The sequence below is a fragment of the Coregonus lavaretus genome (genome assembly GCF_964263955.1).
Source record: "Coregonus lavaretus genome assembly, chromosome: 12".
NCBI classification, from domain to species: domain Eukaryota; kingdom Metazoa; phylum Chordata; class Actinopteri; order Salmoniformes; family Salmonidae; genus Coregonus; species Coregonus lavaretus.
Window position 1 is genome coordinate 46,136,674 of NC_139999.1, and position 26,167 is coordinate 46,162,840.

Below are 26,167 nucleotides of genomic sequence, written 5' to 3' on the forward strand. Positions count from 1 at the left end.
CGGGCATGTGTGTGTGTTTGTATGCATGTGTGCAGGAATGTGTGTGTGTTCTTACTGTATGTGTGTGCATGTGTGTGTTCATATATGCATGTGTGCAAGGATGCGTGTGTGTGTGTGTGTGTGTGTGTGTGCTGTAGCTACCTCTGTCTGCAGAATGGCAGCGCGCTGCTCCTTGGCAGTGAGGGACTCTTTGAGCACCTCTATGTGCTGTTTGCAGTCCGAGTTCTGGTTGTTCAGGGTCTCCAGCTTGGTCTGCAGGGCCAGCAGCTCAGACTCCTTCTTAGACAGCTCCTGCTTCAGCTGGTCAATCTGTTGGGGGGAGATGCACGCGAATGCACACACGCACACACACACACACACACACACACACAGGCAGGCATGCACACACACGCACACACACACACAACAGGGTGTGTCAGAACTAACTCTCGTATGAAGTTGCGGTGGATACTAGTCGGGTGAGGTTGTGTTTCTCTAGCGGGAGGTAAGCTTGGCTTCTTATATGGTGTCGAGTAAAGCTTAAACCATGTATTTAGATTGTTGGTAGGTATTGTAGTTAGGTATTGTAGGTCGTTTATCTAGGTAGTTATTGTAGGTTATTGTAGCTCATCTCAGCCTATACTACCCTCCAGTCCCTCGACTTCTTGGCGCTGACGGAAACATGGATTACCACAGAAAACACTGCTTTCCTTGTCTGACCTTGTGTTCTCGCATACCCCGAGAGCATCTGGTCAGCACGGCGGTGGCACAGGAATCCTCATCTCTCCCAAGTGGACATTCTCTCTTTTTCCCCTGACCCATCTGTCTATCTCCTCATTTGAATTCCATGCTGTCACAGTCACTAGCCCATACACAAAAGATGTATGCACGCATGACTGTAAGTCGCTTTGGATAAAAGCGTCTGCTAAATGGCATATTATTATTATTATTATTGTAGGTAAGTATTGTATTCGGCTGAGCCCGGTGAAGCACAAGGCTAGCTAACCCACTACCTGGACCAATAAAGCTAGCTAGTTAGCGGGTAGCTACTGGCAACTATTAGCAACTGTGGATAGTTGTTTCCAATGTTATTTCACGCTTAAGAGTACCTGTAATTATGCCAGCTAGCTACCTACCATTCAGCTGTTTTTCTAACCTCAGCGTTAATGTTAGGTAGTTAGTAGCTACTGTACTCAAAATGTAGCTAGCTTGTTGGTACCTGGATAGCTAACTAGACAATAGCTGGAACGACCTAGCTGTAATATTTGGAGCCGCTTTCTCTCCGTTGGGACAGACGCGAACTGGCTGAATCGATTCAGTGGCTAGCTTTGCACTAAACTGGCTAACAGTAGCTACTAAGGGTAAGTTATAACCTACATTTATTTTTGTTTTGTTTTTACATACTGGTAACCAGAGACGTTCAAGGGAATTCGGGACATGGGTGACTAGTTAACGTTAGCTTGGCTCTCTCTGTGTGTTTGTGCCGTGGAAGGAGGGGTTGGTTCGTTGGCAGAGAGCAATGGCTAGCTAGTATGCTAACTATTCTAGCTAACTAATTGGCTGAATAAGTTGACGACATACTCACTCAAACTGTCAAAACTAACCCAAAACTTTACACAACGTTCGACACGGACACGAATGATCTGTTTGGCGTGTTAACACACTGGTGGTTTGTTGTAACTGAGTATTGGTGCTAAACCGTGTTATTGGAGGCTGGCATGCTAGTTGGCTATGGCGTCATAGGATTCAGTGCCCTGGACGGTTTTCACAGAAGAATACTGTACCAAGTTAGCTAGCTGAATAAACTAAGTTAGAGTCTACTCCTAGAAAACATTGAAACGCTGTAGTTTACAACAATTATAATTTCTAAAGTGGAAGTTGGGAGAGTATATTTGAGTGTTTCAGTGAAACGTAAGTGAGGGAGGCCCCGCTCTCTCGATTTCCCAGATATTTAGTTCATTTCATTCTGATCTCCTTTGCATTATTGTAGCCTTTTTCTGTAGCCTGTCAACTATGTGTCTGTCTATCCCTGTTCTCTCCTCTCTGCACAGGCCATACAAACGCTTCACACCGCGTGGCTGCTGCCACTCTAATCTGGTGGTCCCTGCGCGCACGACCCACGTGGAGTTCCAGGTCTCCGGCAGCCTCTGGAACTGCCGTTCTGCGGCCAACAAGGCAGAGTTCATCTCAGCCTATACTACCCTCCAGTCCCTCGACTTCTTGGGGCTGACGGAAACATGGATTACCACAGAAAACACTGCTACTCCTACTGCTCTTTCCATGTCTGACCATGTGTTCTCGCATACCCCGAGAGCATCTGGTCAGCACGGCGGTGGCACATGAATCCTCATCTCTCCCAAGTGGACATTCTCTCTTTTTCCCCTGACCCATCTGTCTATCTCCTCATTTGAATTCCATGCTGTCACAGTCACTAGCCCATTCAAGCTTAACATCCTTGTCATTTATCGCCCTCCAGGTTCCCTTGGAGAGTTCATCAATGAGCTTGACGCCTTGATAAGTTCCCTCACAGTTCTGGGTGACTTTAACCTCCCTACGTCATTTTCTCTCTCGCTCTCCTCCAACACTACTCACTCTGCCCCTACTCAGATGGTAATGTGCCGTCACAACCTTTGCTCTCTCTCTCCCACTACTCTCTCCTCTTCCATCCTATCATCTCTTCCCTCTGCTAAATCCTTCTCCCTCCGATCTCCTGATTCTGCCTCCTCAACCCTCCTCTCCTCCCTTTCTGCATCTTTTGACTCTCTATGTCCCCTATCCTCCCGGCCGGCTCGGTCCTCCCCTCCTGCTCCGTGGCTTGACGACTCCCTGCGGACCTGTCATCTTTTCACTCCCTCCTCTCTACATTCTCTTCCTCTGTTTCCGCTGCTAAAGCCACTTTCTACCACTCTAAATGTCAAGCCTCTGCCTCTAACCCTAGGAAGCTCTTTGCCACCCTCTCCTCCCTGCTGAATCCTCCTCCTCCTCCCCCTCCCTCCTCCCTCTCTGTGGATGACTTCGTCAACCATTTTGAAAAGAAGGTTGACGACATCCGATCGACATCACCTCGCTCATCAACTCATCCTTGACCGCTGGCCATGTCCCTTCCGTCTTCAAGAGAGTGAGAGTTGCACCCCTCCTCAAAAAACCTACACTCGATCCCTCCAATGTCAACAACTACAGACCAGTATCCCTTCTTTCTTTTCTCTCCAAAACTCTTGAGCATGCCGTCTCTAGCCAACTCTCCTGCTATCTCTCTCAGAATTACCTTCTTGATCCAAACCAGTCAGGTTTCAAGACTGGTCATTCAACTGAGACTGCTCTTCTCTGTGTCACGGAGGCTCTCCGCACCGCTAAAGCTAACTCTCTCTCCTCTGCTCTTATCCTTCTAGACCTATCCGCTGCCTTTGATACTGTGAACCATCAGATCCTCCTCTCCACCCTCTCCGAGTTGGGCATCTCCGGCGCTGCTCACTCTTGGATTGCGTCCTACCTGACAGGTCGGTCCAACCAGGTGGCGTGGCGAGAATCTGTCTCCGCACCGCGTGCTCTCACCACTGGTGTCCCCCAGGGCTCAGTTCTAGGCCCTCTCCTATATACACCAAGTCACTTGGCTCTGTCATATCCTCACATGGTCTCTCTTATCATTGCTACGCAGACAACACACAATTAATTTTCTCCATTCCCCCTTCTGATAACCAGGTGGCAAATTGCATCTCTGCATGTCTGGCAGACATATCAGTGTGGATGTCGGATCACCACCTCAAGCTGAACCTCGGCAAGACGGAGCTGCTCTTCCTCCCGGGGAAGGACTGCCCGCTCAATGATCTCGCCATCACGGTTGACAACTCCATTGTGTCCTCCTCCCAGAGTGCAAAGAACCTTGGCGTGACCCTGGACAACACCCTGTCGTTCTCCGCTAACATCAAAGCGGTGACCCGATCCTGCAGGTTCATGCTCTACAACATTTGCAGAGTACGACCCTACCTTACACAGAAAGCGCCACAGGTCCTAATCCAGGCACTTGTCATCTCCTGTCTGGATTACTGCAACTCGCTGTTGGCTGGGCTCCCTGCCTGTGCCATTAAACCCCTACAACTTATCCAGAACGCTGCAGCCCATCTGGTGTTCAACCTTCCCAAGTTCTCTCATGTCACCCCGCTACTCCGCACACTCCACTGGCTTCCAGTTGAGGCTCACATCTACTACAAGACCATGGTGCTTGCCTACGGAGCTGTGAGGGGAACGGCACCTCCTTACCTTCAGGCTCTGATCAGACCCTACACCCAAACGAGGGTACTACGTTCATCCACCTCTGGCCTGCTAGCTCCCCTACCTCTACGGAAGCACAGTTCCCGCTCAGCCCAGTCAAAGCTATTCACTGCTCTGGCACCCCAATGGTGGAACAAGCTCCCCCACGACGCCAGGACAGCGGAGTCACTGACCACCTTCCGGAAACACTTGAAACCCTACCTCTTTAAGGAATACCTGGAATAGTATAAAGTAATCCTTCTTCCCCCACCCCCCATTAAAAAATATATATATACAGTGGGGAGAAAAAGTATTTGATACACTGCCGATTTTGCAGGTTTTCCTACTTACAAAGCATGTAGAGGTCTGTAATTTTTATCATAGGTACACTTCAACTGTGAGAGACGGAATCTAAAACAAAAATACAGAAAATCACATTGTATGATTTTTAAGTAATTAATTTGCATTTTATTGCATGACATAAGTATTTGATACATCAGAAAAGCAGAACTTAATATTTGGTACAGAAACCTTTGTTTGCAATTACAGAGATCATACGTTTCCTGTAGGTCTTGACCAGGTTTGCACACACTGCAGCAGGGATTTTGGCCCACTCCTCCATACAGCCCTTCTCCAGATCCTTCAGGTTTCGGGGCTGTCGCTGGGCAATACGGACTTTCAGCTCCCTCCAAAGATGTTCTATTGGGTTCAGGTCTGGAGACTGGCTAGCACCTTGAGATGCTTCTTACGGAGCCACTCCTTAGTTGCCCTGGCTGTGTGTTTCGGGTCGTTGTCATGCTGGAAGACCCAGCCACGACCCATCTTCAATGCTCTTACTGAGGGAAGGAGGTTGTTGGCCAAGATCTCGCCTCCCCTGATTGACCGTCATCTTGAACTTCTTCCATTTTCTAATAATTGTGCCAACAGTTGTTGCCTTCTCACCAAGCTGCTTGCCTATTGTCCTGTAGCCCATCCCAGCCTTGTGCAGGTCTACAATTTTATCCCTGATGTCCTTACACAGCTCTCTGGTCTTAGCCATTGTGGAGAGGTTGGAGTCTGTTTGATTGAGTGTGTGGACAGGTGTCTTTTATACAGGTAACGAGTTCAAACAGGTGCAGTTAATACAGGTAATGAGTGGAGAACAGGAGGGCTTCTTAAAGAAAAACTAACAGGTCTGTGAGAGACGGAATTCTTACTGGTTGGTAGGTGATCAAATACTTATGTCATGCAATAAAATGCAAATTAATTACTTAAAAATCATACAATGTGATTTTCTGGATTTTTGTTTTAGATTCCGCCTCTCACAGTTGAAGTGTACCTATTATAAAAATTACAGACCTCTACATGCTTTGTAAGTAGGAAAACCTGCAAAATCGGCAGTGTATCAAATACTTGTTCTCCCCACTGTATATATATAAAAATAAAAATAAAATAAAAAATAAAAAAAGGTGGTTGTCCCACTGGCTATCATAGGTTGAATGCACCAATTTGTAAGTCGCTCTGGATAAGAGCGTCTGCTAAATTATGTAAATGTAAATGTAAGTTGTGAGCTAAATAGTATTATCATGAGTGCATGGAACTCCCTTCCATCTTATATAGCGCAAGTGAAGAGCAAACCTGGTTAAAAAATAAGTCAAGCAACACCTCATGGCACAACGCCTCTCCTCCATGTGACCTACTTGTTGTGTGTATGTACTGACATGTATGTGTAACTGATAGATGCACACACACACATTACATGAGTGGCAGGTAGCTTAGTGGGTAACCGAAAGGTCGCTGGTTCTAATCCCCGAGCCGACTAGGTGAAAAATCTGTTGATGTGCCCTTAAGCAAGGCACTTAACCCTAATTGCTCCTGTCAGTTGCTCTGGATAAGAGCGTCTGCTAAATTACAAAAAAAATAACTTTTAAAAAAGAAAAATGTATGCACTAACTAACTGTAAGTCGCTCTGGATAAGAACCTTCGACCTACTCATTCCAGGGTTTTTATTTATTTTTACTATTTTCTACATTGTTGAATAATAGTGAAGACATCAAAACTATTAAATAACACATATGGAATCATATTTTTTATTTGAGATTCTTCAAAGTAGCCACCCTTCGAATTGATGACAGCTTTGGACATTCTTGGCATTCTCTCAACCAGCTTCATGAGGTAGTCACCTGGAATGCATTTCAATTAATAGGTGTGCCTTGTTAAAAGTTAATTTGTGGAATTTCTTTCCTTCTTAATGCGTTTGAGCCAATCAGTTGTGTTGTGACAAGGTAGGGGTGGTATACAGAAGATAGCCCTATTTGGTAAAAGACCAAGTCCATATTATGGCAAGAACAGCTCAAATAAGCAAACAGAAACAACAGTCCATCATTACTTTAACACATGAAGGTCAATCAATACGGAACATTTCAAGAACTTTGAAAGTTTCTTCAAGTGCAGTCGCAAAAACCATAAAGCGCTACGATAAAACTGGCTCTCGTGAGGACCGCCACAGGAAAGGAAGACCCAGAGTTACCTCTGCTGCAGAGGATAAGTTCATTAGAGTTAATTGCACCTCAGACTGCAGCCCAAATAAATGCTTCACAGAGCTCAAGTAACAGATACATCTCAACATCAACTGTTCAGAGGAGACTGCGTGAATCAGGCCTTCATGGTCTAATTGCTGCAAAGAAACCACTACTAACGGACACCAATAATAATAAGAGACTTGCTTGGGCCAAGAAACACGAGCAATGGACATTAGACCGGTGGAAATCTGTCCTTTGGTCTGATAAGTGCAAATTTGTGATTTTTGGTTCCAACCGCCGTGTCTTTGTGAGACGTAGAGTAGGTGAACGGATGATCTCCGCATGTGTGGTTCCCACCATGAAGCATGGAGAAGGAGGTGTGATGGTGTTGGGGTGCTTTGCTGGTGACACTGTCTGTGATTTATTTAGAATTCAAGGCACACTTAACCAGCATGGCTACCACAGCATTCTGCAGCGATACGCCATCCCATCTGGTTTGCGCTTAGTGGGACTATCATTTGTTTTTCAACAGGACAATGAACCAACACACCTCCAGGCTGTGTAAGGGCTATTTGACTAATAAGGAGAGTGAAGGAGTGTTGCATCAGATGACCTGGCCTCCACAATCACCCGACCTCAACCCAATTGAGATGGTTTGGGATGAGATCGACCGCAGAGTGAAGGAAAAGAAGCCAACGAGTGCTCAGCATATGTGGGAACTCCTTCAAGACTGTTGGAAAAGCATTCCAGGTGAAGCTGGTTGAGAGAATGCCAAGAGTGTGCAAAGCTATCATCAAGGCAAAGGGTGGCTACTTTGAACAATCTAAAATCTAAAATATATTTTGATGTGTTATTTCATAGTTTTGATGTCTTCACTATTATTCTACAATATAGGAAATAGGAAAAATAAAGAAAAACCCTTGAATGACTAGGTGTGTCTAAACCTTTGACTGGTACTGTATGTAAATTGTAAGGTATTTTGTCTGTAATGTATTTTTCTTTATGTGTCGGACCCCAATAAGACTAGCTGTCGCCATTGGCATCGGCTAATGGGCATCCTAATAAATTAAATCAAAAAATCATGGCAGGTGTGTGTGTGCCTTCATACCTGTGTGTGTATTAGCTGTCTGTGTACGAGTTTACTTTGTGTGCTTTGTGCAGTGGACATTTGGTAGAAAAGCCTCTCACCATAACAGAGGGACAGTGGGTAAAGTAAACCTTTATCCACTGTGTTCATTGTAGCCAGGCTCTCCTCTCACTAAAGATGGATCTGGCCCCCTGCATTATTCATGTATTATACATCAGCCCTATCTATGATTGATGAATAATGGTCTAAAAATAAAACAACAAAACTCCCGCTGGTTTTATCCTCACATGGATGTAAAAACACAGACACAATGCTCCAGAGAGACTTGGAGGCTGGGAGGGAGGCTGGGAGGGAGGCTGGGAACCTGACCGTAAGACGACTGACGACAGACTGTATAATATGACTGAGCAAATCAAAGCTGGCCCAACTGGATAAGATGTGCAACAGTAGATAAGGAAATTCAATGTAACCAGAGTTTCTGACAGTGGGTTCCAATGGTAATACTTTACAATCAATCATGCTAGATGGATACAAACATATTGATAAGGCTTCGGAGGACAATAAAATATCAATTTTAACAATACAGGAATGGTATTCTTTATGGTCTTCCTCTGCTCTCTCTGCTGTCTGTCTCTGCTAAGTGTAGAGTAACAAAACAATGAGTAAGCATCTCCCAGTCAGATACAGCTGCCAGCGAAGCACTTCCCAGATGAAACCAGTTAATATAATGCTAAAGCTAGCTCATTTACTGTCAGCCAGACAGTCAGCTCTAATCTGTTCTGTTCACTTTGCACAGCAAACCCTAGATTGTGTGAGTGATTGTGTTTGGCACATTATAGACTACTACAGTACGTGTGTGTATGTGTGTGTGTGTGTGTGTGTGTGTGTGCGCGCGTGTGTGTGTGTGTGTGCGCGCGTATGTGCGTGCATGCATGCGTGTCTGCATGTTTTGCTGTGCATATAGTGTGTCTGTGTTTTCCTGTATATGTGTGTGTACCTTGGTCTTCATAAACTTGGAGTGGTTTTTGTAGACCTCCATCTGCTTGATCTCCTCCTCTCTGTCCTCGGTGTTCAGCAAGCCGTTAGCCTTCAGGATCTGGATCTCATCCTCCAGGTCCCTGATGTTGCGCTCCAGAGATGCTATCTTGGTGTCCTGCACAACACACACGCACCACATGTAAGATGCTATCTCAGTGCTGGTGCTGAAGCCACACTTATAATTCATTAGTAGAACATTTCCAAAGGTTGACCAGTGTACAAAACGCAAAAACACCTGAAAGAGAGAGAAGAGAGAGCGAAAGACAGTGAAAGGGAGAAGATGGAGGGAGAGAGAGATGGAAGAGGGAGAAAGAGAGTCCTGTCAGAGAAAGTAAGAGCTCTTTGAAGTAGTAAGGAGGAGAGCCTCTGCAGTATCTTGGGGTAAAATCAAAAGCCTCCTCCTTCTCCGGCTGCAGCAGTTCTAGCTCCAGCCAGCCTCTCAGTGGATTAATCACCATTTGGAAATACTGAGCAGCACACATCACATCCAGCCTGTTGAGAAGGACCAGCCCAGAAAGAAACGCCTGGAGAAGAAGCAGAAGCAGGAAGAGGAAAAGGAGCCGTGCTGCTCTGTAGTCGCTCGCACTTCAATGCATTTGCCAGTCTATGGACTGCAACTGCACCTCCGAGTGTAGCTTTGGCTTTGCAGAGTTTTTAAATAAATAATACAACATCTTTCAAATTAGCCATGGTCCATCTCCCATGCACTTCACCTGCAGAGCACCGAGCGAGAACCTCGTTTCACTCCCTCTCTCTCCTTTCTGTCTCTCCTCCTTCTTTCTCTCTATCTCACCCTTGACTGGTTCTGAACTTGTGAACTTGTGGTTCTGTGGCTAGAGCTTCAGCAGGGTCATCCAGCAGCCAGTGGAGAACTAGGAAATCCAGATCTGTATAAAAGGCTCTCCCTACGACGACTGAGAGCTAACAACAGATGGTCCTGGATCTAAGGGGTTAACGTGAGCATGTGAACGCTGTTATCATGGCCATGTGCTTCTTCAATGCATCGCTATTCTATGACTTGTAGCCAGACGCTAACTAACCACCGGAGAGAACATAGCATAGTATATAGTGGAGACGACATAGTATAGACGACAACATACCGTAGCTCAATGGGTCAGAGAGATGCCATGCCATCCAAATGCTTTCACTGCTACAGTAGATCAAGCTGATCAAGCAGAGGATGTAATGCTCTCATGCACACTCTATCTCTCTCTTTCTATCTGAATCACTTTCTCTCTCTCCTCCTTGTGCTACTGGCCTCGCTGTCATAAACAACCACACCTGTTTCCATGGTAGCAGCAGGCAGAATGTGCTCTCCCTGGTGTGTGAGGGAGGGAGGGAGAGAGAGAATGAGAGAGGGATAGAGAGAGGAAATTTGAAAGACAGGGTGAGATAGAGAGAAAGAGATCGAGAGAGAGAGAAAGAGATCCTAGAGACCGAGATAGTAGAGAGAGGGGGGGGATGAGAGCATTACTCATGCTAACATCAGCACCAAGACGGCTGTGGGAGAGAGCAGAGAGGAGCGGGGAGTTCCTCCACCGAGGATGGAAGGGAGCGGGGCTCTGCTCTGTATGCAAATCCAGAGCCTCCAGGAGCCAGCATGTCATGTGACGATGCTAGAGGAGAGTCACGTGACTGTGCTAGGGGATGCTGGGGTTTGCTCAGCACCAATCCAGCTCCATCTGATGATGTGGTGTGTGAGAGAGTGGCATGCTGGCGGGCTGTGAGCGCATGCTTTATATTTAGAAGTGATATCACAGCTCTGCTGCTACAGTGGGCCAATGGGCTCTGCAGTGGCTCAGTTAGTGCTTTGAATACATTTTTGATAGCTTTTTTATGGTATGTAACATTACAACATCATCCACCGACTAGTCTCACGAGGTCATCCTTCCAAATCTTGTGTCGTTGAACGAGCCTGGGCGTCCAGAGCTATTGACAGACTCAAAGTTTATTCAATACAAGCAAAATCTGTCTTTTCCGAGCTCTAAGGTTTTCGTATTTCATCTGACTACATGGTTGGTCTCAGTGATAGTGCCAGCCAGGTGTACTACACTACCCATAATGCCCCATGGTTCTTACCTTCATCTCTATGATGGTCTGGAGGGCTTTGGTTTTGCCAGGGTCCTGGTGCATCTGGTTTCTCCTGTGCAGTTCCTGGGAGAACACCAGTTGATATGAAATGGACAAGACAAGCATCAAATGTCGCCTCTCTTAGGACCTAGTGCAATGGGCCTGTATTTATGAACCATCTCAGAATAGCAGTGCTGATCTAGGTTCAGTTTAGCTTTTTGGATCACAATGAATAAGATTACATGGACAGGGGGAACCTGATCCTAGATCTGCACACCTACTCTGAGATGCTTTATGAATATGGGCCCTGAATCTCTCCAAATGCATGGGTAATGACAGCTTGACTTAGCCCAATACTAGAGTGACAGCACTGACTTGCACTACCATTACATCAGTCATTTACTTCTCTGTTGACAATAATACTGTACACAGATTGAACACTGCTCCTTTCACTGCAGTCAGAGCACAGTAGGTACACAAAGAGAAGGCCAGTATTGCCCTCTAGTGTTGATGGACATACACTGTAGGTTAGAAGAAAATTGTGGAAATTGCCTTGAAGTCCTAAAAACGTATGCTTTAAAACCAGTTGTGAACAAACAACATGACTCGGCGCTATCAGTAACACCTCAAACACAGGTGAGACCAGTGCCTACAGAGGCTACCCTGACCAAGTAGACCAGGTCTAATGTGGCCATTTAGAAACTATATAGTTTTGGCTATTTAAAGTTTTTCTGAATCACTTTGGTAGTATTTCGTGAATTTTCAAAACTCTTAGTACAAAACTCCAAACTGGTAACACTTGTAACACAGCCAGTCTTACATTCAAAACCTTCCAATGTGCATTCAATTTGTTTGTAGACATCTTTCACCACACAACCATTGGTCCAACATTTTATTGTGAAATATAATGATTATATTGGTTTAATCACCAAAACAACATAATGCTATATTCTCAATCTAGTTATTTTAGCAACCAGTTATTCCAATAGCAAAAAATTTAAGATACATATTTCAAAATTGCCCTTTGAATGTAGTATGCTACAGTACTGTAAATTACAGTACATTACACTGTTTTCACATTAGGCAATACACTTGCACTAACAATTCAAATTGAATGAACATAAAATAAAATAAAATGTCCATCATTTTTATCCCATGTGTGATCAAAGGTGTGATCATTGAAGACATCTTTCACAATGTAATCAAATGAAAGAAATGAAAGAAACAGAATGTTTAGCAGGCACTAGTTTGCATCAAACCTGTCTTGAGCATTTGGTCACAGGCCCTCATTGTTCATGCACCTGGTGAAAAACCTTTTGGCATGGCGAATCCAAACTTGACATAGGTCTGGATTTAAATCATTGCATGCCTCATCCATGGCCTGAAGCAGGGTGGCACGCTCATGGGGATGGGAATCATACATCTTCCACCTGTATTGTAATTGAGTATTGTATTTTACAGTATTGTATTATACTTATGTATTGTAGTCGTCCTGTACTTGGCTCAGTTCATAAGAGCATGGCACTAGCAACAGCAGAGCAACAGCAGAGTTGTACAGAGTTGTACAAAATGTGTGGACTCTTGTCACTTTGGATAAAAGTGTCTTCTCTGTAAATGGTATATATTACGGTATTACAGTACAGTACTGGCCAATGCAATTTTAGTAAAGCAGTGTGGGATTTCTGAAACTAGTAATTTAGTAGCCGTATAATAGCACTACATATATTCTGAGTCTGCTGTGGCCATACAGTAGCTAGACATATACTAACCATAAGCACTACATAAGATGCATCCCAAACGGCACCATAGTTCCTACAGAGCCCTGGTCAAAAGTAGTGCACTATACAAGGAATATGGTGCCATTTGGGATGCAGACATATACTCTTGTACCTCTCGGAGGTGGATGTTCTCCTTCTCCTTCTGGTCCAAGATGACCTCCAGGTGTCCCAGCTGAGCCTCGGCCTCAGCAATGCGCCTGGCTCTCTCCTGCTCCTCCTCCTCATTGACCCTCCCTGGCCCCCCAGGCAGACCCTTACTCTGGAGCATCTCCAGCAGCTTCTTGATGGACTCATCCCTGGCCCCCAGCGTCTGCTTCTGGGTCTCGATCCGCAGCTCCATCTCCTCCAAGGTCTTCCTCAGGAGGAACAGCTCTTTGGCCTGACGGAACGCAAGGAATTTAAAGGAATTTTAAAGGAAGGAAGTATCAATTGTGTCATCATTACGGTAGCTAAAATTCCGTAACTTTCCAAAATGTCCAGGTTGGAAGAAGATTTAGAAATCCCGGTGGGAAGATTCTCAAAATTCTCGGAGGGAATCAGCAGGGAATTCGAAATCCTACAACCAAGGCATCTGAAAAACCTGGGAATTTTGGGGAAAGTTACCAGAATTTTGCAACCCTGGTCATTTATTTAATCACTCATTTATTATGAATCATTTATTAAGATTCCTTGCCTGGCGGTCGTGCTCGGCCTGTAGCCGTCTGAAATTCTCCTCGGTCAGCTCGATGTTGGTGTAGTGGTCCCCAGAGCGGCCGCCGTTCTCCTGCTGCAGCAGGTGGTTCAGGTCCCTCTGGTTCCGCAGCTCGTCCTGTAGGGCCTGGATGGTCAGCTGCAGGTGCTGTGGGGGTCATACACACACACATGCAAGCACGCAAACACACACACACACATGCAAGCACGCACACACGCACACACACATACACACATGCAAGCACACACACACACACACAAACACACACACATTCACACACACATACACACACACATCAAGGAGTCTCAATCTGGTAGGGTCACAGCACGTAGTCTAGGGTGGATTCAATGAAATTACAGATCAGACTAGGATGGGTCACTGAATATGTACACATGGAGGAACATATTCAGGCACACGCAAACTCACACACAAAAATACATCTTATAGAGAGGGGAGGGGCATTTTGAAGGCGGCCCTGTGGAAAGGAGATGTGTATTACGAAGAACACACACAAACTCAGAAACACACACTGTAATCTATTCAACCTCTGGGAAATATAGTTACTCCAGAACAAACTTGGAGAGGAATCTGAGGACTTACCTCACTATGGCATGAAAGACAAATAGAGAAAATGCAAATTACACAAAGTATGGCAGTATGAGAAAATGATAGATAAAATGCAAGTGTTTAATATACTGTTCATGATCGACTATATGGCTCATTGCTTTCCATCTCCTGTAACTATTTTCAGGGTGAGTAAGGTGTACTGTAAATGGTTATCTATGTACAGTACTGTATATCGATAATCTAATCTTTAGGAATCTCTCTAGAAGCTTTGAAGGTAGGAATACTAAGAGAGACACATTTAAACAAAGCCATCCAGTGAACGACTGAATCGGTGTGTTGCTGGGAGAAACTGATTGTGCAACCGAAACGGCACCCTATTCCCTATATAGTAGGAAAGTGAAGAACTTGCAGAACCATGATCCATCGATAATAGTTTGATGATCCTGTCAAATGTTCAAAGTTTGATGGTTGCATTCAACAGCTTGCACTTTCAAAGAATGCTTTGCTGCAATGTCTGATTCTTGCAGCGTTATTGATAATTATCTATCATTATTGTAGGGTGTATGCTGTCCATCCTGCTGAGAGGGAAGCAGCAGAGATCCATGCACAGCACAGTAAACAGTGTTCCCACTGAGAGATTGAAACCAACCAACAGCAGTAGACTAAGCGGACCTCTGGGTCCATGCCCATCCATTTTGCTGTGTGTTAGGGAGGTGTGTTTGTGTGTGTGTGTGTGTGTATGTGTGTGTGTGTGTGTATGTGCATGTGCAACTGGTGGCTGCTGAGAGGAGGACAGCTCATAATAATGGCTGGAATGAAGTAAATGGAATGGTATCAAACATGGAGTTCGATACCATTCCATTATTTCCCTTCCAGCCATTACTATAAGCCCGTCCAATTAAGGTGGCTTATGCATGTGTGCATTCAAACGGACAAAGGGTTACTACTTGAGAAATAAAAGAGTAGTAGACCACACATCCATTATAGGATGAAGGAATAAGGAGACTGTGGCTTTGTTCCAATATCCACTCTAGCATGCCACTATACATTGATTGGGCCATGCATTCTTAGTGGTACACTAGTATGGATATTGAAACGTAGGGTTTAGGTGGCGGGGAAATTGAACAAAACGCTATGGAACGCCGTTTGGGTCTTTCCGTGTCAAAAAAGATACACATCAAATAACACAATTTGACGCATTAAAAAACGTTTAATTTGACACGTCAAATAACACAATTATATTATTGAATGTTGTGTGTGCTGAATTTGCACGCGCAAACCAAGCACCTATCAGTAGCAGTCAAAGCTGTACAAAAAAAATCTGCAAACAAGCACACACCGGCCACGACCGATGTGTTTACAATACCGCGTTGGAAATAAGCTATTATTTGTTCGACCGCAACTTCTGGTGTAGCTAGCTAGCTTTAGCTTGGTACCTACCTAGCACCAATACAACCAGCCTGAAAACAATGACCAGTAGAAACTGCAGTCATTTTCATTATTCTTTGCAATGATTTAGGAATCCTTGCGAGTAAGTATTAGCTAGGTAGCCACTTGTTGTTCGCCTATTGAAATTGAACTTCAGTTCAATAAATAATAAATAGCTAGCCAGCTACTTAACCCTGTTGCCCAAAGCTAACGTTATAAGCAGCCAGCTAGCTTCATCTGGCTAGTGAGGCTCGACCGGACCGGGTTATGTGTTGTGAAGCTAGACACAATAAGGATTAGGCACAATAGTGGAATTAGCGATTCGCCTTCAAAATAAAAGTAGCTCTTCAAAGTACCTCTGAAAGTGATGCAGAAGGTTACAATTGGTGGAATCATTCCATATTTTGACTAGATAATGTTCAACAAGGTTGGAATGTGAAGCAATGAAATGGGGTATCAGTCTACTCAGTGACACCCACAGAATACAACTGTGAAGAGTTTACACAAATATTAGCATTGTAGCTCTTATCGCGGGACTGTGACCGTATGAAATCACCTCCCCAGTCAGCCTATTGTGTGTATTGACATTCATATGGCACTGTACAGCTTTACCTAAGGATTGGGGATCAATGAAATGGGGTACCAGTCTACTCAATACCCAAGAGCTTTTGTCCCAACGTCCTCCTCAGAGTTATCAGACTCCAAAACATCCACGCAGTATTGTTTTTCCTCTGGAATAGTGTTCAGTACACATGGTAGGTTGACAATAAATGTGGCTCAATTCACAGTTGTTTCAGAATCCCGCAATAAGAGCTATGACGCTAACGTTCTCTGGGTGTCACTGAGTAGACTGATACCCCATGTCATTGATCCACAATCCATAGGTAAGGCTGTACAGTGAAATAAGTATGCCCCCAATGCAATTCTAAAGTCTATACGTCCAGTGTGATTAACAGATTTTTGTCAAATTAACAAATTATTGTATTTTGTTGATTTTATATAACAACATTCCAACCTCGTTTAGCATGATCTATTCAATTATGGCATAATTCTACTATTTGTATTCATTTGCATCACTGTCAATGACCTACTTTTATTTTGAAGGCTAAGCGCAAAGTCCACTGTTGTGGCTAATCCTTATTGTGGCTAGCTTCACATAGATGGGTCCGACCACCATTAATCAAATTAGGAACTGTCTGATAAATTAGGGTTATTTTAGAAGATGACACCTAGCTAGATAGTTAGCTAGCTATCTATAGCTACTGAAACAGATTATGTCGTTTTGCTTTTGGGGAAGAACATTTGCATCCATCTGCTAGCTAGCTATTTTTAATGACCAGCACTGTAGGTGTGCGAGATAAAACTTTACCAGCATTATAGCATACGTATTGATGAATCTTTGTGACATATAAAATACGAGTGATAGTGTAATCAATGTGTAATAACTACGTAAAAAAGTAATGAACGCGTTCAATTATTATGTAACGTGCACTCATATTCAGGTCCTGATTGATCAACAAGGTTATTTGACACGTAAAATAGTGTTATTTGACATGTACCGTTTTTGACACTTAAAGACCCAAACGGCATTCCATAAAACACAGCCTATTTTAGAGTATACTATAGGGTGTCGAGGGTCACACACAGTGCACAGGAGCAGCCACACCCTTATAGTAGAGCCACACCCAGTTTGGTGTGTATAGGGAGAACACCGAAGTATTCAACTTGGCAGTGTGTAAGAGCAGGGAGAGGGTCTGATGGACACGGGTAGACCTTAGGGAACGGTGCAGGCTAAACCAATCACACTCCTTTCTGGTGTGTGTATAGGGGTCCAATTAAGGCTAAGTCCAAAATGGCACCCTATTCCCAATATAGGCCTAGTGTACTACTTTTAGCCAGAAGCTAAACAAGCTCTGGACAAATGTAGTGCACTATATTGGGAATAGGTGCCATTTCCAACACAGCCCAGGGGTGTGTGGGGGGGCAGAGGAACAGGACAGCCAGGTCTCTGGGGTACTGAAGACACACCACGACGTCACACTGGTGGTGACTCTATGTTGTGCATACACGGCAGCCAGGGCAGCGGTTGCAAACATAGGGACAAACCTTGGTTCTCCTGGCATCCAGCAGCTGTAGTAGCACGGGCGGAACCAACAGAGAAAAACATAGCGCATGGAGAACACAGCATCAGAACACTACACAACATGTAGCGCACATGGAGAATATGAGCTACAGTGAGAGCTGCCATGAGGAACATGAGAAGAATGTGTGAGGAACGTGTGAGGAACATTACAGAATTTCAGCCATCTGGTTATCCATCCATCCAGCCCTCAAATCATTTATCACTATCCATTCTGATGAAAATGGTACGGTGAGGAACCTCATGGTACGGTAAGGAACCTCACAAACTCACACAAAGACATACTGTAATCAGTCTAAAACATAATGGAAACCTTCGTGGAAAAAGAGCATGAGGTTATTTGGTGGTGAATACTTTTCAGCATTTGTCCCATGCTTCGTAAACAACAGGTGTAGACTTACAGTGAAATGCTTACTTACGGGCCCTTCCCAACAATGCAAAGATAATTAAAACAAATAGAAATAATATAAACATTTAAAAAATAAATACATAATGAGTAACAATAACTTGGCTATATACATGGGGTATCAGTACCGAGTCAATGTGCGGGGGTACGAAGTAATTGATGTAGATATGTACATATAGGTAGGGAAAAGTGTCTAGGCAAGATAGATAATAAACAGTAACAGCAGCATACGTGATGAGTCAGAAGAGTTAGTGCAAAAAGGGTCAATCCAGATAGTCCGGGCAGCTATTGGTTAACTATTTAGCAGTCTTATGGCTTGGGGGTAGAAGCTGTTCAGGGTCCTGTTTATTTCCAGACTTGGTGCATCGGTACATCTTGCCATGCAGTAGCAAAGAGAACAGTCTATGACTTGGGTGGCTGGAGTCTTTGACCATTTGTAAGGCCTTCCTCTGACACCGCCTGGTATAGAGGTCCTGGATGGCAGGGAGCTCAACCCCAATGATGTACTGGGCCATACGCAATACCCTCTGTAGTGCCTTATGGTCGGATGCCAAGCAGTTGCCATACCAAGCGGTGATGCAGAAAGTCAAGATGCTCTCAATTGTGCAACTTTCTGTGGATCTGAGGGCCCATGCCGAATCTTTTCAGCCTCCTGAGGGGGAAGAGGCGTTGTCGTGCCCTCTTCACAACTGTGTTGTTATGTGTGGACCATGATAATTCCTTAGTGACGTGGACACAGAGGAACTTGAAGCTCTCGACCTGCTCCACTACAGCCCGTCGATGTGGATGGGGGCGTGTTCGGCCCTCCGTTTCCTGTAGCCCACAATCAGCTCCTTTGTCTTGCTGAATTTGAGGGAGAAGTTGTTGTCCTGGCACCACACTGCCAAATTGCTGACCGCCTCCCTGTAGGCTCTCATCGCCATCGATGATCAGGCCTACCACCGTTGTGTGATCAGGCCTACCACCGTTGTATCGTCTGCAAACGTAATGATGGTGTTGGAGTTGTGCATGGCCACACAGTGGTGGGTAAACAGGGAGTACAGGAGGGGACTAAGCACACACCCCTGAGGGGCCCCCGAGTTGAGGGTCAGCGTGGTAGATGTGTTGTTGCCTACCCTCACCACCTGGGGGCGGCCCATCAGGAAGTCCAGGATGCAGTTACAGAGGAAGGTGTTTAATCGCAGGGTCCTGAGTTTAGTGATGAGTTTGGAGGGCACTATGGTGTTGAACGCTGAGCTGTAGTCAATGAACAGCATTCTCACCAGTGGAGGCTCCTCAGAGGAGGAAGCGGAGGACCATCCTCCTCAGTGAATTTCATAAAAATAAAAATAGTGAAACATTAAAAAAGTTATAATTTTTAGATAAAACTATACTAAATATATTCACATCACCAAATAATTGATTAAAGCACACTGTTTTGAAATGAAGGTCACAGTAGCCTCAAAAGCACTCTGTAGGGTAGCACCATGGGTAGCCAGAGGTCAGCTTGTTTCCATCTTCCTCTGGGCACATTGACTTCAATACAAAATAGACTTACACAGTAATTATGACAACTTCTGGAGGATGTCCTCCAACCATTCAGTGCTCTTGCAGCATGAACTGACATGTTGTCCACCCAATCAAAGGATCAGAGAAATAATCTAGTACTGAAAGCATAAGCTATAGCTAGCTAGCACTGCAGTGCATGAAGTGTGGTGAGTAGTTGACTCAAAGAGATAGAAAGACAATAGTTGAACAGTTTTGAACAAATGAATGTAGGAGAAGCAAGAGAGAGAGAGAGTGAGAGAGAGAGCAAGCTATATTTCGTATTTCTTTCACTTTCACTTACTTAGCTACGAACAGTTTTGAACAAATGAATGTAGGAGAAGCAAGAGAGAGAGAGAGTGAGAGAGAGAGCAAGCTATATTTCGTATTTCTTTCACTTTCACTTACTTAGCTACGAACGCTGCTAGCTAGTTTAGCCTACTCAAACAGAGAGGGATGCTATGTTATCTAGCGGGCTATGGCTATCCAACACTGGAACTCTTCCAAGTCAAGGTACGCTTTTGGTTTTATGAATATACTACCACCGGGGCCCGCCGGTGTAACTGCTATACTGCCTGATAACTGTACACTGTACTGCATGATTGTAGAGGGTTTACTAACGTGTTAGTTCTAGTAGCTATGATGACATGACGAGATGGCGCCGGAGGGGATGGCTGCCGTTTTACGGACTCTTAAACAACCATGCTATTTTGTGTGTTTTTTCACATTAATTTGTTACTTATTTTGTACATAATCATGCTGCTACCATCTCTTATGACCGAAAAGAGATTCTGGACATCAGAACAGCGATTACTCACCTTGAACTGGACGAATAATTTTTATTTTATGAGTCGGACGAGAGGGATTTGCTCCAGACACCTGACAGGGCCCTCATCCCGTCATTCGCAGTAGAAAGAAAAGGAGATATCGCGGAAGGAGATCGGGGTGCTTGGTAAGGAGCTGGCGACGAGTGGCTAATCTGCCTTTGCCAATGATACTATTGGCCAATTTACAATCGCTTTATAATAAAATTGACGAACTACAGGCACGTATATCCTACCAACGGGGCATTAAAAACTGTAATATCTTATGTTTCACCGAGTGGTGGCTAGAAGGATGACATGTATCGGCAGGATAGAACAGCAGCCTCTGGTAAGACAAGGGGTGGCGGTCTACGTATATGTGTAAACAACAGCTGGTGCACAATATCTAAGGAAGTCTCAAGGTTTTGCTCGCCTGAGGTAGAGTATCGCATGATAAGCTGTAGACCACACTATCTACCAAGAGAGTTTTCATCTATATTCTTCGTAGCTGTCTATTTACCACCACAAACCGATGCTGGCACTAAGACCGCACTCAATGAACTGTATACGGCCATAAGCAAACAGGAAAATGCTCATCCAGAGGCGGCGCTCCTAGTGGGAAATGCAGGGAAACTTAAATCCGTTTTACCTAATTTCTACCAGCATGTTAAATGTGCAACCAGAGGGAAAAAAACTCTAGACCACCTTTACTCCATACACAGAGACACGTACAATGCTCTCCCTCGCCCTCCATTTGGACAATCTGACCATAATTCTATCCTTCTGATTCCTACTTACAAGCAAAAACTAAAGCAGGAAGCACCAGTGACTCGGTCAATAGAAAAGTGGTCAGATGAAGCAGATGCTAAGCTACAGGACTGTTTTGCTAGCACAGACTGGAATATGTTCCGGGATTCTTCCGATGGCATTGAGGTGTACACCACATCAGTCACTGGCTTCATCAATAAGTGCATCGATGACGTCATCCCCACAGTGACTGTGCGTACATACCCCAACCAGAAGCCATGGATTACAGACAACATCTGCACTGAGCTAAAGGGTAGAGCTGCCGCTTTCAAGGAGCGGGACTCTAACCCGGAAGCTTATAAGAAATTCAGCTATGCCCTCCGACGAACCATACAACAGGCAAAGCGTCAATACAGGACTAAGATCGAATCGTACCACACCGGCTCCGACGCTCGTCGGATGTAGCAGGGCTTGCAAACTATTACAGACTACAAAGGGAAGCACAGCCATGAGCTGCCCAGTGACACGAGCCTACCAGACGAGCTAAATTACTTCTATGCTCGCTTCGAGGCAAGTAACACTGAAACATGCATGAGAGCATCAGCTGTTCCGGATGACTGTGTGATCACGCTCTCCGTAGCCAATGTGAGTAAGACCTTTAAACAGGTCAACATTCACAAGGCCGCAGGGCCAGACGGATTAGCAGGACGTGTACTCTGAGCATGCACTGACCAACTGGCAAGTGTCTCCCTGTCTGAGTCAGTAATGGCAACATGTTTCAAGCAGACCACCATAGTCCCTGTGCCCAAGAACACTAAGGTAACCTGCCTAAATGAACCGTAGCACTCACGTCTGTAGCCATGAAGTGCTTTGAAAGGCTGGTCATGGCTCACATCAACACCATTATCCCAGAAACCCTAGACCCATTCCAATTTGCATATCGCCCCAACAGATCCACAGATGATGCAATCTCTATTGCGCTCCACACTGCCCTTTCACACCTGGACAAAAGGAACACCTACAGTGGGGAGAACAAGTATTTGATACACTGCCGATTTTGCAGGTTTTCCTACTTACAAAGCATGTAGAGGTCTGTAATTTTTATCATAGGTACACTTCAACTGTGAGAGACGGAATCTAAAACAAAAATCCAGAAAATCACATTGTATGATTTTTAAGTAATTAATTTGCATTTTATTGCATGACATAAGTATTTGATCACCTACCAACCAGTAAGAATTCCGGCTCTCACAAACCTGTTAGTTTTTCTTTAAGAAGCCCTCCTGTTCTCCATTCATTACCTGTATTAACTGCACCTGTTTGAACTCGTTACCTGTATAAAAGACACCTGTCCACACACTCAATCAAACAGACTCCAACCTCTCCACAATGGCCAAGACCAGAGAGCTGTGTAAGGACATCAGGGATAAAATTGTAGACCTGCACAAGGCTGGGATGGGCTACAGGACAATAGGCAAGCAGCTTGGTGAGAAGACAACAACTGTTGGCGCAATTATTAGAAAATGGAAGAAGTTCAAGATGACGGTCAATCACCCTCGGTCTGGGGTTCCATGCAAGTTCTCACCTTGTGGGGCATCAATGATCATGAGGAAGGTGAGGGATCAGCCCAGAACTACAGGGCAGGACCTGGTCAATGACCCGAAGAGAGCTGGGACCACAGTCTCAAAGAAAACCATTAGTAACACACTACGCCGTCATGGATTTAAATCCTGCAGCGCACGCAAGGTCCCCCTGCTCAAGCCAGCGCATGTCCAGGCCCGTCTGAAGTTAGCCAATGACCATCTGGATGATCCAGAGGAGGAATGGGAGAAGGTCATGTGGTCTGATGAGACAAAAATAGAGCTTTTTGGTCTAAACTCCACTCACCGTGTTTGGAGGAAGAAGAAGGATGAGTACAACCCCAAGAACACCATCCCAACCGTGAAGCATGGAGGTGGAAACATCATTCTTTGGGGATGCTTTTCTGCAAAGGGAACAGGACGACTGCACCGTATTGAGGGGAGGATGGATGGGGCCATGTATCGCGAGATCTTGGCCAACAACCTCCTTCCCTCAGTAAGAGCATTGAAGATGGGTCGTGGCTGGGTCTTCCAGCATGACAACGACCCGAAACACACAGCCAGGGCAACTAAGGAGTGGCTCCGTAAGAAGCATCTCAAGGTCCTGGAGTGGCCTAGCCAGTCTCCAGACCTGAACCCAATAGAAAATCTTTGGAGGGAGCTGAAAGTCCGTATTGCCCAGCGACAGCTCCGAAACCTGAAGGATCTGGAGAAGGTCTGTATGGAGGAGTGGGCCAAAATCCCTGCTGCAGTGTGTGCAAACCTGGTCAAGACCCACAGGAAATGTATGATCTCTGTAATTGCAAACAAAGGTTTCTGTACCAAATATTAAGTTCTGCTTTTCTGATGTATCAAATACTTATGTCATGCAATAAAATGCAAATAAATTACTTAAAAATAATACAATGTGATTTTACAGACCTCTACATGCTTTGTAAGTCGGAAAACCTGCAAAATCGGCAGTGTATCAAATACTTGTTCTCCCCACTGTATGTGAGAATGCTATTCATTGACTACAGCTCAGCGTTCAACACCATATTGCCCTCAAAGCTCATCACTAAGCTAAGGACCCTGGGACTAAACACCTCCCTCTGCAACTGGATCCTGGACTTCATGACGGGCCGCCCCCAGGTGGTAAGGGTAGGTAACAGCACATCCGCCACGCTGATCTTCAACACGGGGGCCCCTCACGGGTGTGTGCTCAGTCCCCTCCTGTACTCCCTGTTCACTCATGACTGCATGGCCAGGCACGACTCCAACACCATCATTAAGTTTGCCGATGACACAACAGTGGTAGGCCTGATCACCGACAACGACGAGACAGCTTATAGGGAGGAGGTCAGAGACCTGGCAGTGTGGTGCCAGGACAACAACCTCTCCCTCAAGGTGTTCAAGACAAAGGAGATGATTGTGGACTACAGGAAAAAGAAGAGGACCGAGCACGCCCCCATTCTCATCGACGGGGCTGTAGTGGAGCTGCTTGAGAGCTTCAAGTTCCTTGGTGTCCACATACCAACAAACTAACATGGTCCAAGCACACCAAGACAGTCGTGAAGAGGGCACGACAAAACCTATTCCCCCTAAGGAGACTGAAAAGATTTGGCATGGGTCTTCAGATCCTCAAAAGGTTCTATAGCTGCACCATCGAGAGCATCCTGACTGGTTGCATCACTGCCTGGTATGGCAACTGCTCGGCCTCCGACCGCAAGGCACTACAGAGGGTAGTGTGTACGGCCCAGTACATCACTGGGGCCAAGCTTCCTGCCATCCAGGACCTCCATACCAGGCGTTGTCAGAGGAAGGCCCTAAAAATTGTCAAAGACTGCAGCCACCCAAGTCATAGACTGTTTTCTCTGCTACCGCACGGCAAGCGGTACCGGAGCGCCAAGTCTAGGTCCAAGAGGCTTCTAAGCAGCTTCTACCCCCAAGCCATAAGACTCCTGAACATCTAATCAAATGGCTACCCAGACTATTTGCATTGCCCCCCACCCCTCTTTTACGCTGCTGCTACTCTCTGTTTATTATCCATGCATAGTCACTTTAATAACTCTACCTACATGTACATATTACCCCAATTACCTTGCGCATTGACACGGTACCGGTACCCCCTGTATACAGCCTTGCTATTGTTATTTTTACTGCTGCTCTTTAATTATTTGTTACTTTTATTTCGTATTATTTAATATTGTATTTTTATTTTATTTATTTGTATTCTTTCTTAAAACTGCATTTTTGGTTAAGGGCTTGTAAGTAAGCATTTCACTGTAAGGTTCCGCTGATTCTGTTGAAAAGAAAATCTTAAACGGAAGCAAATGGAACGAAACGTGGATAAACATACCTGAATTTGTCCAATAGAAACTTTTGTTTACAACTGTTGGACTAATGATTACACCCTAGATCAGCTAAATGCAGGCAAGATTGTGCAAGGCGGTATTGAATGTGTCAATATCTGTCACCTTGATTACTCAAATTTCTCTCGACCTGTCCACCTACGTTGTAAACTTTAATTCATAGGCTAGGTTGTAGCAAGCTCATGATAGGGAAAATTTGAGTATCATATAGTAACCTAAACCTATCAATGTTACATTGAGCTGGGTGAATGTAATATGAATGACAGTCTTCCAATATGCTGTTATAAAAATAAGGCCATGCTCATTAAAAAAAGGTGTTCTCCCTCATCTTAAATGGCACCGACCACCACTGATTCTCATATAGGTGTTCCTTTTGTCCAGATGGGAAAGGGCAGTGTGGAGTGCAATAAAGATTGCATCATCTCTGGATCTGTTGGGGTGGTATGCAAATTGGAGGGGGTCCAGGGTGTCTGGGATGATGTTGTTGATGTGAGCCATGACCAGCCTTTCAAAGCATTTCATGGCTACAGATGTGAGTGCTACGGGGTGATAGACATTTAGACAGGTTACCTTAGTGTTCTTGGGCACAGGGACTCCTCAGGGAGAGGTTGAAAATGTCAGTGAAGACACTTGCCAGCTGGTCAGTGCATGCTCTGAGTACGCGTCCTGGTAATCCGTCTGGCCCTACGGCCTTGTGAATGTTAATCTGTTTAAAGTTCTTACTCACATCGGCTACGGAGAGCATGAGCAGATTTTGTTCTAAGTCGTCCAGAACAGCTGGTGCTCTCATGCATGGTTAAGTGTTTCTAGCATACAATGTATTTAGCTTGTCTGGTAGGCTAGCATCACTGGACAGCTCGTGGCTGGGTTTCCCTTTGTAATCCGTGATAGTTTGCAAGCACTGCCACATCCGACGAGCATCAGAGCAGGTGTAGTAGGATTCGATCTTGGTCCTGTATTGACACTTTGCCTATTTGATGATTTCTTATAAGCGTCCGGATTAGTGTCCCGCTCCTTGAAAGCAGCAGCTCTAGCCTTTAGCTCAGTACGGATGTTGCCTGTAATCCATGGCTTCTGGTTGGGTTATGTACGTACGGTCACTGTGGAGACGAAGTCGTCAATACACTTATTAATGAAGCCGGTGACTGATGTGGTAAACTCTTCAATGCCATTAGATGAATCCCAGAACATATTCCAGTCTGGAATACATACAAGGCATTGCAAATTTA

The 26,167-nt window shown here is 44.9% G+C and overlaps 1 protein-coding gene across 1 annotated transcript in view; it reads right to left on the minus strand.

Annotated features, from left to right (window-relative positions):
* The window catches only part of LOC311138862 (ERC protein 2-like), a gene marked incomplete at both ends in the record, with an annotated part of 76,150 nt that overhangs the window by 25,997 nt on the left and 23,986 nt on the right, over positions 1–26,167 (minus strand). Inside the window, 5 exons of the mRNA XM_084173657.1 lie at positions 142–309; positions 8,813–8,968; positions 10,933–11,007; positions 12,814–13,080; positions 13,375–13,539. Coding sequence (XP_084029783.1) covers positions 142–309; positions 8,813–8,968; positions 10,933–11,007; positions 12,814–13,080; positions 13,375–13,539 — 831 coding nt within the window. The remainder of the gene's footprint in view (positions 1–141; positions 310–8,812; positions 8,969–10,932; positions 11,008–12,813; positions 13,081–13,374; positions 13,540–26,167) is intronic.